General features: G+C 53.7%; 1 protein-coding gene across 1 annotated transcript in view; it reads right to left on the bottom strand.

Moving 5' to 3' along the window:
• Nucleotides 1–16433, bottom strand: part of LOC122385051 (formin-like protein) — a 60672-nt gene that overhangs the window by 12678 nt on the left and 31561 nt on the right. Inside the window, exons 5-6 of the mRNA XM_043373028.1 lie at nt 6470–6553; nt 2286–2583 (exon numbers count right to left, since the gene is read on the bottom strand). Of these exons, the coding sequence (XP_043228963.1) occupies nt 2286–2583; nt 6470–6553 (382 nt within the window). The remainder of the gene's footprint in view (nt 1–2285; nt 2584–6469; nt 6554–16433) is intronic.

Raw genomic sequence — 16433 nt, 5'->3', positions numbered from 1 at the left:
AGAGAGAGAGAGAGAGAGAGAGAGAGGAGAGAGACAGGAAATGTGGAGCACAGACAGCTGTCCTCACTCAACTCCACCCCTCGTTTGCTCCTGCGAAATCGATGGAGGTCCCCCTCCCCCTGTTTACCACCCCCTCCCCACCGGCAGCTGACTGACCCCTCCCCCCTCCTGCAACAGCCGCGGCACAGCAGGGGACCTGACCCGAGAGGCGAGGAAGCGCGGTCGGTGGTGGGGAAATGAAAGGGTCATCGTTCAGCCATGCCGAGCGCCAGGGGCGGTGTTACCTGGCCAATGTCTCGGGCCTCGGGGTCACCATTTCCCGGTGACAAGAGACCTCACCAACAACGAGCCTTCCCTCTTAAAAAAAATATGAAGGGAAATGCCTGGTTACGATTTGTTTGTTCTATTTTGACCAAGTCGATTCTCAGATAACAGAATTTCCCGGGGACTTGACGTGATGTAATGAACCCTGACAATCACAGCTCACAAATATGACTTGCACATGGATCTTCTGATGTCATATCGATATTTCTGGAACATTTCTAGCTGCATTCGTCAGACATCGACCGCGTACCACATTTGTTTATGAGCAAATCGACCACTTGCGCATCTACTGATCACAGAAAATCCCAGAAAACGGCAGTCACCCAGCTGCTCATATGTTGAGTTCGCCGCACCGAAGACGTCACAGCAAAACTCCATGACTCTACCATTGACTGTACCACTATGACTGTACCAGATCATTGGAGTCACACTCATTAAGTCATTGCGCTCATGCACTTGGTAGCCAGATGAGTCATTTGAGCAGCACCAGACACCCCCAATGATTATCCCGCACGCTATGCTAGTCTGTTGCATGACTTATATCAAATGACGCTTGGAAAGATAAAGCTAAACCCTCCAAATGTAGCTAAATAGCCACATCTTACCCATTCCATTCTCACATCACTCACAAACGTACATGTTTACAACTTTCATCGGTCATTGCCGTTTATTTCGGGCATCTTCTCGTCTATTCCGTCTCAAAGTTCGAGTAATTTATATGTCTGAGAGCGCTGCTGTCTCGTTCTCCGCACGAGCCTGCGGTCGCCTACTCCCACTTCCCTTCCTACGACGTCTCTGCCCATCCAGAGCACTCCAGTGCAGCCGCCAGTCGCCTGCCATTCGTCACAGTTCAGCTCGTGTGTGCAGGCTCCAGTGAGACGCCCAGCCCAGCCCTGCAGCTCTGTATACCACGGATGACGGCCGCACCAGCAGCGGCGACAGCGGAGACGAGCGAAGTGGTTAGAGGTGGAGGCTGGCGGTTTGACATTTTCTCGTCATACGATATAGTTTATTTACTAAGAAATGTGATGTTCATAGCAGCAGTGACATCCAAGCTCGTCATAAAGTCAATTACATTCCTAGTTAGCTGGATAACATTAAGCCCTACATTCCTAGTCGGATAAGTTCATCCCTGGGCCCGCCTCGGGCAGCATTTCCGGGGGAGGGAGGGGGCGGGGGTGGCTGTGAGGCAAGCTCGTTAAACGCCGGAGCGGGGGCGGTGCATCCGCCCCTCATCCTCCGCCACTCCCCAGCTTCCTTCTCCCAGCAACTGGGTCTGCACATGCACGCCTCACGCCCCCTTCCCTTCCCCACGCCCCGCCCCGCCCCGAGGGGGCTCGTGAGGACACTCAAAGGGTGAAGAGCAGCCCGTTCCTCTCTTGCCCTCACTTACTGCGATGATGCACAAATACGTTTTTTATATAAATTTGTGCTTAACAGGGACAGGGCAGAAAATCTGCATCAAAAGGATGCACGAGTAATGCGTGTCTCGCATTACCGAGACACGCATTACTCGTGTCTCAGTAATGCGCACGTGAGGCTCTAGTGAGATCTTAACAACTAAATCTTAACACCAAGACTTTTCCATCATCCATGTCGGTGCTTCTGCTACCCCACATAGCCGACAAGAGAAAATGAGCCATTCCCTGGGCGGTTTACAAACATCTCCACCTTAGACCGGTCATCAGACAGCCACCGGTGCTCCGCACCGACTCATTCTCCTTCTCAGTCCATTTAGAGCCGCCCAACCGAATCATCAAACAGTCGCGGTAAGCAGCTACCGAATTACAAACATCCAGTCAAAACTGGGACGAGCCACACCCCCTCCCGCCTCTCTCTCTCTCTCTCTCTCTCTCTCTCTCTCTCTCTCTCTCTCTCTCTCTCTCTCTCTCTCTCTCTCTCTCTCTCTCTCTCTCTCTCTCTCTCTCCCCTTCCCTCCCTCTCACTCTCCCACCACCCACCTTGTTGTTCATGATGGCCCTGAGACACATGATGCAGACGTGGATGTCGTCCTTGGTATCCCCCATGTTCAGCTTGGCGATGTGCCGGGAGGCCCTCTTCAGTCGCGGCGTGTCCAGTTGGCCGATGAAGCTCTGCCGTGACCAGGAGGTCCTCTCGATCCGGGGCGCCGGCGGGTCGCGGTGCTCGTGGTGATGGTGGTTGTGGTGCCGGAGAGGCGGTGGTGCCACCTCTCCGCTGCCGCACCGCTCGTGCTCCAGAGCCTCGTCCTCGCGCTGCTGCTTCGCTCGCTGCTCGTGCCTGGAGAGCAGTACCGACGACGGGTCAGCACATTAGCTAACGCGAATCAAACAAATCGGTTGGGTGACAACGAACAGGAGCATTTAATAGCCACATTTTCTCAGCGCATGTGACCAGTCTCACCACAGCAAAACCGTAAGGATGGAGACACACAAGTGCACAAAGGACGACAATGTGTAAATAACCGCATTCAAACCACGACAGAGGCATACGGCAAGTTACTTTAAAAGCCTCCAAGCCTTCACAACCTTCAGCGCCCAAAGAACAACAACCATTCCATGTTCACACCACGTAACTACCATTGCCCGCATTTTATCGTACATAATTGGAATCAAGCACCACATCAAATAACCGTAGGCGTCCGATGAATCGGTCATCAAATACAAATCAACCCCGACATTCACATTATCATCGCCTGGCCAATTACTCGTCACGGACCAATCAGGTCGCACGATCCCATGAACCTCTAAACACAGTCAGCTGAGCACTGCGACTGGGGTCACTCCGGGGTCACCTAGGGGTCATTCAGGGGTCAACGCTGACGTCACAGAACGAGTTGGACCAGGTCGAACACAGGTCACAGCTCTCCTGTTATCCGTTAGCGGCATGTCTTATCTCCGAATGCAAACACGGTAAATTGGACTGCCCAGCCGCCCGGTTCATCAGTCATGACACGTCAATCACCTCCCCTCCCCTTCCCCTCACCCCCCCCGACTGACAGCCTTTTGCTAGTCACGACACACCACACTGACAGGCTGCACACAATGACTGCGCAGAAGAGCAGAGGCGCCAAGTCGACAGCTGGGAGCGAGCAGCCGAGCGGGAGGTCGGCGGCACGTCAGTTGTCCGGGGGGGGGGGACAGCTGGAGGGAGTTTAGGGGGGGGGGTCACACACGTCCGGGGGATGGACACCTGAGTGGAGGGAAGCACGGGCCGCAGCGACCGGCAGCTGACCCCACACCGGCGGCGGTCCGAGAGGGGAGGAGTAGCGTCCGCCAGCTGCCCCCACAAACTCGCACCAACACACGAACATACACACGGTCAGATGGTATCTCCGGCCAGACCAGACGCGGCTGGCGGTCTCACAATGGTGGTCCACCGCTACCGGAGGTCCCACGGACACCCGAGCACGTGTCGTGCACTCTAAACACGCCCCAGTGGTGATTTAACGACGCCCTCCGCTAGCAATTACCGGCCGGTTGAGACGGTTGAGATAGGTGGCCCAGATAACAGCACGGTAGCGGAGAACACGAGTGGGGTGTGGAGGGTAAAACCGGAGGGGGGGGGGGTGAAACCGGAACAAACGGTCGATATGCGCCGCGATCAGAGTTCATATCGAACCGGAAACGCAGGCGTCATGACCCGCGCACACAGAAAGTGCGCGCATTCATGACTTGTGCGGCGCACCAGTGCACAGCATCCTGTTTGGATTACGGTGGTTATCGCTGGCTCAGAGGTGAAGTCAGCCTCGGCATGAGGCAAGGACAGCGCCAAGGCGAGCATGACTGGCAGAGGCTGCAGCGCTGCAGCAATGCGTCTTAACCCTCGCATGTGTAGGGGGGGGTCGGATGGACCCCCCCCCCATGGTTTTTCGCGAATAACTCGCGTAAAAAGCGGCCGATCGCGACGAAACTTTCAGTACCCTCGCATTGATCAATTTGACACCTACCCTGAAAATTTCATGACCCTGACCCAAATGACCTTTGACCTGTGACCTCTTTTCCGAGACCATGTTTGGCCGGAATCGCGATTCGGCGTACGTCGGCTCGCATTAGCCGCGCGTTTGCAAGCTTTTCGTGGTTTCAAACGTTCAAACATGTGATTTGATGTTGCTTCCATGCATTAGGGTGGGTGTCAATGTCACCCGAAGGTCAGGTCAGGTCATTGACCTTTGGTGACCTCGGGTGACCTCGGTTCACTTTTTCGAGTTTTACATGTTTCTAGGCTAGTTTTTGGAGCTGAATTCGAATTTAGCAACCATTTGAACTTTTACGAAGTAGTTTTGGTGCCTTCGTAACATGTTACGAAGCTGTCAGAGGCGGTTGACACGTACTACGAATACCCGTCACGACGCCTAATGGTTGACCTGACCTGACCTGACCCGACCTGGTCTAAATGCTTAAAGACATAATCTGTGATCAAAACTAACACGATATTCGTGATCAGCACCCCGAAAAACCCATTAGCAGCCACATTTTACGACTTTCTAATAGGTCCCCATTTTCCCGACTTTGGGTCATTGACCTGACCTGGAAGGTCAACCAATGACCTAGGACCTTAAAATTGGGTATCATCGGCTTCCTCTCGTCACGGGCAACACGCTCGTTTTTTCCGCGAAGCTCTAGCTCGATCAGGGGCCAAACGGCAAGGGGGGGGGTCCAACCGCCCCCCCCCCCCTACACATTAGAAGCTGTAAAACGCCGCACACATGCGAGGGTTAATTATCAGTTGCCTTGTCCAGGCCGAATCACCAGCGCAGGTGTGCAGTGGCGGAACAGGATACAAATTGAAAGGCAATGATGACTAGAAGTCGATTGCCAGCTGAATTAGCATGACTACTTCCTTTCGCAAGATAAAACCATCAATTATTTGGATAATAGTCTAATTCATTATTTTGGATCACATTCGTGGCGCTGCCTTCTAGCTGCCATCGGGTTTGTCACAATGCAAACACTCCCATCCTTATGAATGGGACACCTGCATATACCTAAAACAAAAGTTGATTGGCTACCCACACCCATAACCCGTCTCCTTGAATGAATGGCTCATTGCATCATCCAGTTATCCTCGTGCGAGCAAATCACGGATAATGCGCTCTAATTAACGCCATCACTCACCTGACGCGACCTCAACCAAGAGCACGGCTGCTAGGCCATAAAACGTGTACACATAATCAGCGGTAACCTGGTCCAATGAATGAACAATGAACGGGAACGGATAGTGCGCCCGCTCCCAGCACCCACTGATAGCATCCCAGGGCAGCTGGTGCCGGCCGCGCACCAACAAAGGGTCACCACGTGCTAGCGATACTATCTCCGCCAGATTGCCGTCATCTTTGTGAGGGAACAATCACAAGCCAGTTACGAATAATTACTTTACAACCCTCCGTACGCGACAGGCCTCACAAACGCTTCACTCGGCGTCCCTTTTGTCTCTGACGTGCCCCATTCACTGAAAATACGCTTTATTTTCGGCTCTTCAAACCAAGACCGACTAGCTCTTCAAACAAGGTAAGACTCTCGAGAGACCTTTCACAAAAGAATGACGCTTCACAGTTCACAGTTCACAGCGTTGCATACAAATTGGGGCTCTCGCAACCCTGTCACACCGGTTTGAAGCCATCAGCACATCGTCGAGGCTGGAGCACCGTTACTCTTTACGTGACTGTGTCCCAAAGCCCAAGGGTACGAAACCCCGACAAGAACTGGCCCTGAGACCAGAATGAGAATAGCACCGAAAGTCATGATTAGACTCATCAACACCACTGCAGTTACGACCTAGTTCATATCCTGCAAGTGCAGATGTCTGCTGATGACTCATCTTGGCATGCATGCCTTCATTCATACAAACATCTACTCATGTGGCCACGGCCGTGACCTGACCTTGGGTCATTTGAGGTGGAGACGTCCGGCAATTACCGGCAAAGCAGGCGAACCGGTATACAGAGGGCTCCAGCCAGGTTACTACTCAAGGTAAGGCTGACATCCACAACCACCTCAGCTTGGCACATCAAATTGCCATCGTCATCAGCATTCATTGTTTGGCTCCAGTCCTAACTCCCAATACCCCATCACGCGCCACTACATCTCATCCTTTCCTGCAGCGACGTCACTCTCGGACACTTAACTCCAGCCCCGCCTTACAGCCCCGTCTCTCTAAGACCCACCTCATCAGCATCAGCCGGAAGGTCAGGTAGTCCACCAGCACCTCCAGTCCGCTATTCTGATCGCTGAGGAACTCCTGCACCCATCTGTGAACGAACGACAAACACCACACATCAAATGACATTCGGTAATGACACCTAAAACGACACATACGTTTTATTTCCCACCCTCATATTACATTTAACTATTTAAACAATACACAACATTCTACTGTCACGCGTTTCCCATCCTCGACAATATTTCATAATTCACACAGCACGAAACCATACCACTGCTAAAACTCGCGCGATAGTTTCCAAACACTGACACATTTTATTGTTCTGGCGCATATTTTCATGTCATGCTTTCAGAGAATGAGTTTGAATAAGGAAGGTCTGGTCGAGTCACTGCGAGGGTCCGGCAGCTACCTGGCGAGTGGCAAGGTGGCAAGGACCGGGTGAGCTAAATGCACCGGCACAAAGTGCACTATGCAGCACGATTCGACTTATACGGTACGGAAGCAGTTGGGGCCAAATACGGCTTGAACATCGGTAAGTCTATCAAAACGCACGGGCAGACTGCCGCATAATGGAAACTGGCACTCGGGAACGGGACTTTCACACTGGTCTCTATTATCGTTCTGTTGACAGGACAATCTATCAGACTCCAATTCAGGCACTTTCAGACACTTCCCGGCGACAGAAACTGCTACTTAGAATTACTTAAACCAGGACAGTGGAACAGATACCATCTACGTAGGCACATCCGTGTACAATGAACATCCGTGTACGCAAAAGAAACACGTTAAGCAGCGGGTCTACTGCTCGTGTCGAGCTGAATAAATACAAGTACCTACAAAGTACAAATTTTGCTAGCTTTGAAAGGCAGGTGAGTGACCTTTTCACTGCTATCTTCTCTTCTGAATCCAGCAGTAACTGCAGTCTGCAATACAGAACAAGTATCCAACCTCTTCGAACACTGAACTAATACGTCCCTCTCAGACAAAACAACAAAAAAACAGCCGCCCAGACCAGCCGAGACGTCACGTCTCCTCAGCCAGTTACTGTTCACAGCGCAGCTCCCGATGGACACATCACGAGGTGACGCAGTCACACAATGAGAGCGTCACGAGTTAACGCCGTGTGACGCCGTGAGAACACGGGAGTCACGCCCGAGGAACGCAGAGTGAACAATCGAGCCACACTTCCATCAACAGACGCGCCACTATGTTTTGCGCCCACCAAGAGAGAAAAACAATGAAGAAGTGAGGTCAAACATGAGGGAAGTCACGCGCCTCTCCTCAAGTTGCAGCTCAGTTGTTCGGAGGTCTCTTTTTACTCATAATGTATGACCCTATGTGCGACTTTGAGTCCATGCGCCGCCTACGTGTTCAGATCAGACGCTAGCCAATCCATTCACATTCTGACCGAGAGTTCCTTTTTTTACACGCAGTCGACAGAAACCCATTGACGGCGTGTCTTTGAAGACTTCGAGATTTGAGGAGACATGTGACCCGCTAAAAGGGTTCAAATAACACGGTCCGCGGATTGGCGACCAATAGCCGCCGGACGGTGGTCGATGGTCGATAACTGGCGGTCGATTGGTCCGCTCCATTATCGGCCGGGCGGTTCGCTCCAATCTCACCTGGTCCGGTTAGAGCGCGGCCGGGTCACATACCTCACCAACGGGGTCGGGAGAAACCAATCACGGCCACGACCGGTCCCAATCACAACATCAAACATCCAACGGGCTGCTAGATTAGGTCCGACTTCAAACAGACCGAGCATTGCTAAACGGCGAAACACTTCCAATATTGCCACTCCTTTACCAACAAAATTTCGCTTCTCTAAAGCGCAACTGACCACCAGAAGGTGGTGGTTTATTTCAGGGTTTATTCATATGGATTCATTGCTAGCCCGTCTGTCCAGCATGACGAGGTTTCAAAAAACACAAGCCAGTCGCTCCACGGACAGCACGGCGGTGCCCTTCCAGTCGGCAGCACGCCACCCGGGCCAATTTGGTCGGCCAATTTCGGGTTTCCCGCACCACACCTGGACCGGGACGGCGCGTCCCTGGGGATGGGGTGGGGGTGGGGTGGGGGTCCTCCTCATGGCCAGCCAGCTGACGGCAGGGCGGAGGAGGAGGAGGGGGAGGCGCCGATAGAAGAGGCACGTGCCCCGGTGGGTGGTCAGTGGGGGGAGGGAGGGAGGGGAGGGTCCAGCCGCCCACCTGCCTCCCCCAGGCAGATGCTCCCACACACAGCTAACTAAACACGACCAACGAATGCACCTGCCGATCAAATAAGCAGCATCTGCCGGATGCGTGTTCCGTATACCGGAGCCTATCGGTTACAAGCTGTCTGATTCGTTCGTCCATCGCCTCCGCCTGCTTCAACTGAAGACTGACCGCAGGACTGAATAAGTGCCGGGGCACCCCGCGGCTAGTCACGGCGTTATCCGTCCGTGACGGTCGAAACAAAGCGTCACGCTCAGCCACCGTCACCGTCCCGGTCCGGCCGGCAGCGGGGGCGTCATCAAAGGGACCGGCGGGCGCGGCGGGGTGCGGACTGGACCCCGCGCATGGGCGGAGCCGTCAGCGACACCGGAGCGTTCAGGGGAGAATGGAAGGGAATGAGAGCCAGCGGCCATCGACAGAACAGAGGGAGGGACATTGGACAGCGTTACGCTTGGTATTACTGGCGATAGGCACGACGGGAGCAGGCGTCATGCGTCTATCGCAGGACTGTGGGTCCACGAGGGTGCGTCAATCCCAGACGAGGGCGTCAGGGGCGGCAGAGGGGCGTCAGGGGCGGCGGAGGGGCGTCGCGGACGATCGGCATCACTACCCCGGAGCGGTCCGGGCAGCTCGTTCCAGTTCACGGACCGTTGGGCTCTGTCCACAGTGGAGAGGCTCACTACACACGTCACATGAGGAGGGAGCTGAGAAGGCCACCATGCGTCCCCCGCGCGTCTGGTGCGCCAGGTCAGTCAGCTGTTCAGGCTGTGTTTTATCAATGTTTCTGTCCGTGTAGCTGGTAGAAGGACCGACCGTCGTCGAGAGACCCTATCTGGGCACGGGTCAGCTGAGATGAGGGAGGTGCTGTACTGAGTCGTGTCTGTTTACCGTTATTGATGTTACGGGGTGTGGCGAAGCCGTGTTTCGGCGAGGGCTACAGTTATCCCCCAGCGGACTCCACAGCTACATGAAAGGATACATGCGAAACCAGAAGTACGACACTAGCTCTATCACTGTAACACACCAATCTAACCGAACACGCTGCCGAAGATACCGCCCCATCGGTCCTATCACCAACTCGACGAAACACGGCGGCAAAAAGACGCATAAACCGGCAGGACCAGCCTCCCGCCCGACCGGCTGAACATCTATGTAGTACACCGGCAGAGACTACATAGCTTCTCCGACAAAAACGAGCCTGTCCACTGCGCTTACCAACCGTCCAGGTAGCAGCCGGTAGCTCTTCTGCGGAAGAGCGAGCGACGACCGACGAGTCATCGCGGACGGTCGGTCGGCGCTCGACGGCCCCGTTGTGAGTTCCCTCCCCATACGCCCGCGTCAAGGTCGCACAGTGGACAAAGAGGTCCGGCCGGCCTGTGAGCCGCTGCGACCGGATTTCCTGTGGCCGAGCGACTCAGCTAATGAGTCCAGGTGAGTCGAACAACGATGAGCCGAGGAGTTGACTCACAAGTGACTCGGTAAGAGAAGTGATCCACACAAAATAGACTGAGAGAGGCTCGAACGATGAAAGTGGGCGTTTGACAGTATCGGTCGGAGAAACTCCCTACAAATAGCTAAACGCCGGCTTTTGACACTAATAGCAAGCCGCGTCTGCGACAGGTCTCGATGCACTCTGATACATTATCGGGCGCTGGTGACAGGTGTAGGTAGTGAATGTTACGAAATAATATGCCATTATCAGCTTTAACTGTCAGGTAACGACAGGGTTTACAACACAGCAATAGACCATCGATAATGCATTCGTTGTAAAACTTAAAATGACAAATAGGTTAAGGTGAAAAGGTAGTTTCGGGAAGAGCTTGAATCCCGAGAACTTGGTAGCCCTACAACACAAATTATTTTCTTCCAAAATATTGGAAGCATCGCATGCATTCAGTTGAACCTGATGCTGATGGTCTATCCCATCCGTCCTTCAGACAGAGGCGCCAAGACGTCGTCGGTTGGGGTAGTACAGACGCTGGCGGCTCGGCAGGGGGTCCAGTCGCCTGTCCCAAACCCATGACCACCCGTCCGCAGTCCCCGTCCCTAGCTCCGGGGCCTGCCGGCGGACCCAGACAGACCTTCTGCCGGGCGGGGGATCGAAGTGCCGCTGCGACCAGATGGCGACAGCGGCACTAATCCATCGGAGCCGGTGTGCATGAACAGAAGGAGCCTGCTGGTCCACACCCAGCTGTTGGGTGATGAGGAAAACAGTGGACCATTGCTGGACCACCGCCGCAGGCACAAAACTCGTGGTAGCTGGGAGGAAATTTGCACACCAGCTAAGCAGCTGCTGTTCTGTCAATCAGCTACCGGCGATATACCGATAATCATTAAATTTGAGCAATGAAGAACCTAAACCTGCTTGAAAATCACATCCTCAAATCACCCATCTGTAAAATCCGGCCAGCCCTTACCCGTTGACATTTCAAAGATAACACCAAACCCCGTCACCGCGCCGTCCCCACCCCGGGTCCATTTCAGCCCAGTGACGGCCCGGTCTCCGGGGATCTCTTCTGTCATCAGGGAGCCATCCCTGTCCCTCTCCCCAGGACGCCGCGCTGGGGCGTTTAATCAGTGCCGACTGCGAGGGTGGCGGCGGTGCCGGCGGCGGAGCAGGGGTGACCAGGGGCGTCTCCCTCGTCCTCCCAGCACGGCGGCCGCGTCTCGCGCACTTGACACACCCTCCGGATGGCAGACCGAGACCGACAAAAACTCACAGACGAGGGGCCCGCGCTGCGCCGCTGCGCCGTTCGTCGAACGGAAGGCCGGCGGAGCTGAAAGAAGAGCCTCTGACTAACACAGAGTGACAGCACGGGGGATGGAAATGTGACGGAATTATGCCAAGGGAACAGGGACAGAAGAAGCGAACATCGCAGTCACGTCATTAGTGATTGGGAACTAAAGAGACGAGTTAAAGCAACATCCATCGTCCAATTGGGGCGCTTTTTGCAGCTACCGCTCTCTGATTTTTTCTCCTGTCTTTTTATTAATAGCAAAGGGGAGTTCTGACATCCGATGATGAAAAATTGCGGAAGAATTATTGAGTGATGTTACAAAACCAAGACAAAGAACGTTGGGCTGCGAAAAGCTCAGCCTCCATAACCTCGGCCCTTCTGCATAAAGAGCAAAATCATTTCAAGAATTTTCGCATAAATGTGGAAATCGCTGACAGCGTAGCATCGCACATATCGGATCATTCTACGTTGAGGATTAAAGCCCGCTTCACAATACAATTCCTCGTTGCATAGTACCGTCCCTGTATGCACTTTGATGAAGGTCACGTCAGTCATCCCATTCAGCTTGAGATCCAGGCATCTGCCAACAGCTGCCAGTTGATCCTAGCCTACCCATACCGTCTTGAATGATTACCTCAGTCCGTTACCTTCCGAATTATCCTCTTCTACGCCTATCCATCTATCAACATCTCAGACTGTCCGCGAGGCTGCCGGAAGGGACTTATTGGAGTTGAGCCCCTGGCAAACCAGGGCCGAGATCTAGGGATTCAATTAGGATCAGAAGAGATCGAGCCTGTATCGACCGTGGAAGACACGAGTTTTAACTGGGATCCTGCCTCATCCACGAAGCTAAGTCTGGTGCCACCACCAACTTTCAGCCACCGGTAAACCACCATCATGAAGCAGTGTCTGGACAAAGACCCCGGAAGCCAGCTCAGCCAACAGCCGGTAGTCGGCAACCATCAGACGGCAGCCAGCCGGTAGCCGGTGAGCGGCGAGTCGGCGTGCCGAGGGAGTAGCGGTGCGTGCCGCCGAGGTTACACTCACCCCAGCTAAGCATGCGCCCAGGGCCACGCGCCTGCCTCACAATCGCCCCCAGGGATGAGGAGGTGACGAGGTAAATGATGCAGGTAACGACAGCATGAAATGATGAACACGAGGCCAGTCGAGTTCAAACGTCCTCCCTGAACAAAACTATACCGTTATAGCATATGCCAGTGCTTATGACAGGCTGCTGAAACGCCCATCCTTGGCAACGATCTATCCTTTATCGCGCAATGTCATCTCCGGCGCCAAATTAACACCACTATTCCTGTACCGAAAGGCTAGCGCGACACGAGTGTGGCAGAGACATGCGGATCGTCGGGGCGTCGGTTCGTGGAAGAGCGACTCAGCGCGCTGACCGGCGCGGTTACCCGGTACGGGCGCCAGTCACCTGGCCGGTACCGACCAAGGACGTCAGGTGAATCACGGACAGAGAGAGAGAAAGACACAAACATTCCACTCATTCAGGAGAAATAACGAGCCGCGGACATCCTGCGGCTCATAATAGGTAGTCCGGCGGAATTTCCACGGTTCATTTACGGACATTTCGCCTGGGAAGACAATCTCGGAGCGTGGAGCAGAGGAGAGCGCTGCGGGATCATTGTTTTAGGAGGAATTCGACCTCACCGCGTGCCCAATAACACGGCCGTGACGAAAGCGTCCGGTTTGGAGACATCCCTGAAAGCCTCTCCGGACGAACCTTTTAAAGAGGCGGCTTAAATCTGCACTCGTTTGACCGGTGCTGACAGACGTCGCTCTCTGAGATACGGAGACCGGAATGGTTCAGGTAGAAATGACTTTGAAGAACCAAGCTCATCTTCTGTCTCTGAGAGCGATGGGACGTATCGCGCAAAGATCATCAGTTCCCCGGCCAGATCGGTGTCAGGATCTCGATCCTGACCGAGATGCAGACACATCCTCGCCCCACATCCCGGCACAGGCACAGATTTCGTCGTCGATGTCGGAATCGGTGTCGGTGTCGATCCTATCGTCTGCCCGGGTAGAGATACCATCCCAATCTCGGCACTCAGAAGGAGACGCGTCTCTCGGTCAGGCGTCGATCGAACGGGATCAGACTCACGTTTCTAGCCGTCAAAAACGACCTTGTCCGTCACCAAGTATGAACCACCTAGGGACACATTGTTCCGGCGATGTCACAGCCGAGCAAATGCGTTGAGTCCAACTCTAAGACGAGCCAGTTCTCCGCCTGTTTGTTATCTCGAGTCGATGTATGTGCAGAAATTAATGCAGTTGCATAGTCACAGGATTTCAATAAGCCGATTGGGCCGGATTCCGCACAGGACACGCGAAGGATGCAAGAAGGATGCAAAATGCTGATGAGAGCGAGATGTTTTCGGCAAGATTACCGAAGTTCGGTAACAAGACGTAACTAAGTCGACGTAACTTGCATAGCCCAGCTGCCAAAAGGCAAAGCAAATTGAATGTGTAACATTCAATTCACGTTGCACTGCTCAAAACATATTATGTTATAAACTGATGGAATAAATGTCATTCTTAGCAAGAACTACTTGAGTACTCGATGCAATCATTCAAGAGCCTTGTATTTGTATTGTATTGTATTTACATTTAAGAGCGATCCACATACGATGTGCGTGGCGATTACTGCCTTTGACGTTCTATTCATTCTGCATTGTAATGAAGGAAATGAGACAACCAGTTAACTTCCGGTCAGTATTTGAAAGCTCAGTAAACTCACCACAGAAACACATACAACATTGAACGGATCGCGTGCAATGACGATCGCGGTGCTTATTTGCACAAGTGGCAGTGATGGAGCGACTAATTCATGTAGGGCTTAGTCTGACACGTGTGCGTTTACGGCACGCCGCGGACGCACGCCAAATGTCACACGCAGTTAATGACCCTCTCCAAACATTCAGAGCAAATGATTCCAAATCGGGTCAGCTAGCCATGGTCCAACGTCCAGCGGTGACGAGCAGCTTTTATCCGCAGTCATCAGCCCTTGGCAACTCTGGCTGCTTCCGTGCAACGTGGTCTGTTCCTGCAGACCAAAGCCAACGATGCTCCTTTTCCGTAGAAGAAAAAGTCATCGAAGGACCCAACCGGCGAGCAGAAGTGTGAGGATCTCAAAAGCAGTAATCGCCACGCACTTCCAGAATGTGGATCGCTCATGATTGTTCAATACAATACAATACAATACAATACAATACAAAAGGCGATTGACTTCAGTCGGACAGTATTGATGAAGAGGTATTAAAACTGCATACGGACAACGCGACAGCAGATTGTGGAAAACAGGTTGCAGGCTTTGCAATCAGACAGCAGTCTTTCAGGAAAGACGAAGCCACACACGTCTGACTCTGTGCCCCGTTCGTCGGCCCCAGAGCCGTTGGAGGACCCTGCCGTGCAGCGGCCGACGGCCGCCCCTCCGCACTCACAAACCATAACAAACAGTCCGAGCTCACACGGCGCCCGCGTGGCGGGGACGGCGGCGTAGGAAACGGCCGGGCGATGGCAAGGGTTGGACCGCAGAAGGCGGGCGACCAGCGGCAGTTGGTGGCTCGGGCTACCCTCTTAGCTAATGGACAGAGGATCGGCAGAAAGCAATAGTGGGCGATATTGACAGCAAAGGCATTACATATGATGGCGAGAACCACCGGAGGGATGTATCATAATTCACTTCACATTTGCGTCCTCTCATTCTTCATGAAAAGCGTCTCTCACGCCTTCCGCCTCCACCACATCCTCGAGTCATTCGTTTTGACACCCTACAGACCACGAGTCAGCGTGCGTTGGCCGTGGACAAAGCCCAGCGGGGGTGGGTCGCCGACCACCGCGGAGGCACCCCGCCGCTCCGGACACAAACACCCTCCAGTCTGCGGCGCAGCAGGACGCGACGACGCGCGAGACAGGCGCTCCTTCATCCGGGCACGGCGCACGACAGTGGGTGCGCACTGCGCACCTCATCCGTTAGCGCGGAGAAGACGTGTTGACACGGTGTCAGCGGTGGGTGACACGATGTCAGTAGTCGGTGACACGGTGTCAGTGGCAGGAGACATGGCGTCAGTAGAACGGCGCAGGTCGCTACACAGTGGAAATAATGCGAGTGGCGCTGCATGACATTGCGACGATGGGTCGACGAATGGACAGGAAGCTAAATGACGACCGACGAAAGCTTTAACTCCCCAATTTGTATTCCCTCCCCAGGCCCGAGCCTCCCATCTTGGCAAGTTGCTGGCCCCATCACTGTCTGACCAACAACGCTCGATATTGAGCAGGTTCTTCAACAGGTTCTTCAGTCGGTGAATGTAAAGTCGCTGGGAAACACCGAAGATCACAGCCTCAACTCTTCCCCGACAGTCCCGCTCCCGGATACATTGCCTCTCAACTGGCACGTCCCAGTCGGCACTCCCGATCAGGCACTCTGATATACCCGCCACTCGGTCAGTTTTCCTGCAGAGCGGCCCTTTCCATCCGCCCACCCTCGCGTGAGGAGGATCGCCTCAGACACGGCACGACATCGAGAACCACTACACAGAACCACTTCCAAAATACTGGGACAAAGAGTAAAGACAACTGCTGACTGACGGAGTAGGCATCTCGAGCTGACTCTGAACATGCTGCACAGAGAGGAGATAACCGTGGACATTCCGCCACACCTTCATACGGCACAAGGAGAGTTTGAGTCTCGACATGTGACGTCTTTTCCTGACGCTTTCCTGCACTAATCTGGACTACGAATCACTAATCAGTGCTGTTTCAAGCATCTTCGAGGTCGTTTCTATGTCGACCCGCTAGTATTTGTCCTCTATTTCCAAACTGTTACATGACAACTTCCACGAAGTGATGCTTGTTCAGTTGAAATGACAAAGAGCTGCTGGGGAACAATGACATAGCAATAACCCAACAATCGATACCCAGCTTTGAGAAGCTATCGCGAACAGACGATTGCTGCGGGTTGCCCAGTTGCATCCTATGCTGCATGCCG

The sequence above is a fragment of the Amphibalanus amphitrite genome, unplaced genomic scaffold (genome assembly GCF_019059575.1).
Source record: "Amphibalanus amphitrite isolate SeventyFive unplaced genomic scaffold, NRLGWU_Aamphi_draft 000206F_arrow, whole genome shotgun sequence".
Classification (NCBI taxonomy): Eukaryota; Metazoa; Arthropoda; class Thecostraca; order Balanomorpha; family Balanidae; genus Amphibalanus; species Amphibalanus amphitrite.
The sequence above is the reverse complement of the archived record's forward strand: the minus strand, read 5'-3'. Positions and strand labels throughout refer to the sequence as shown.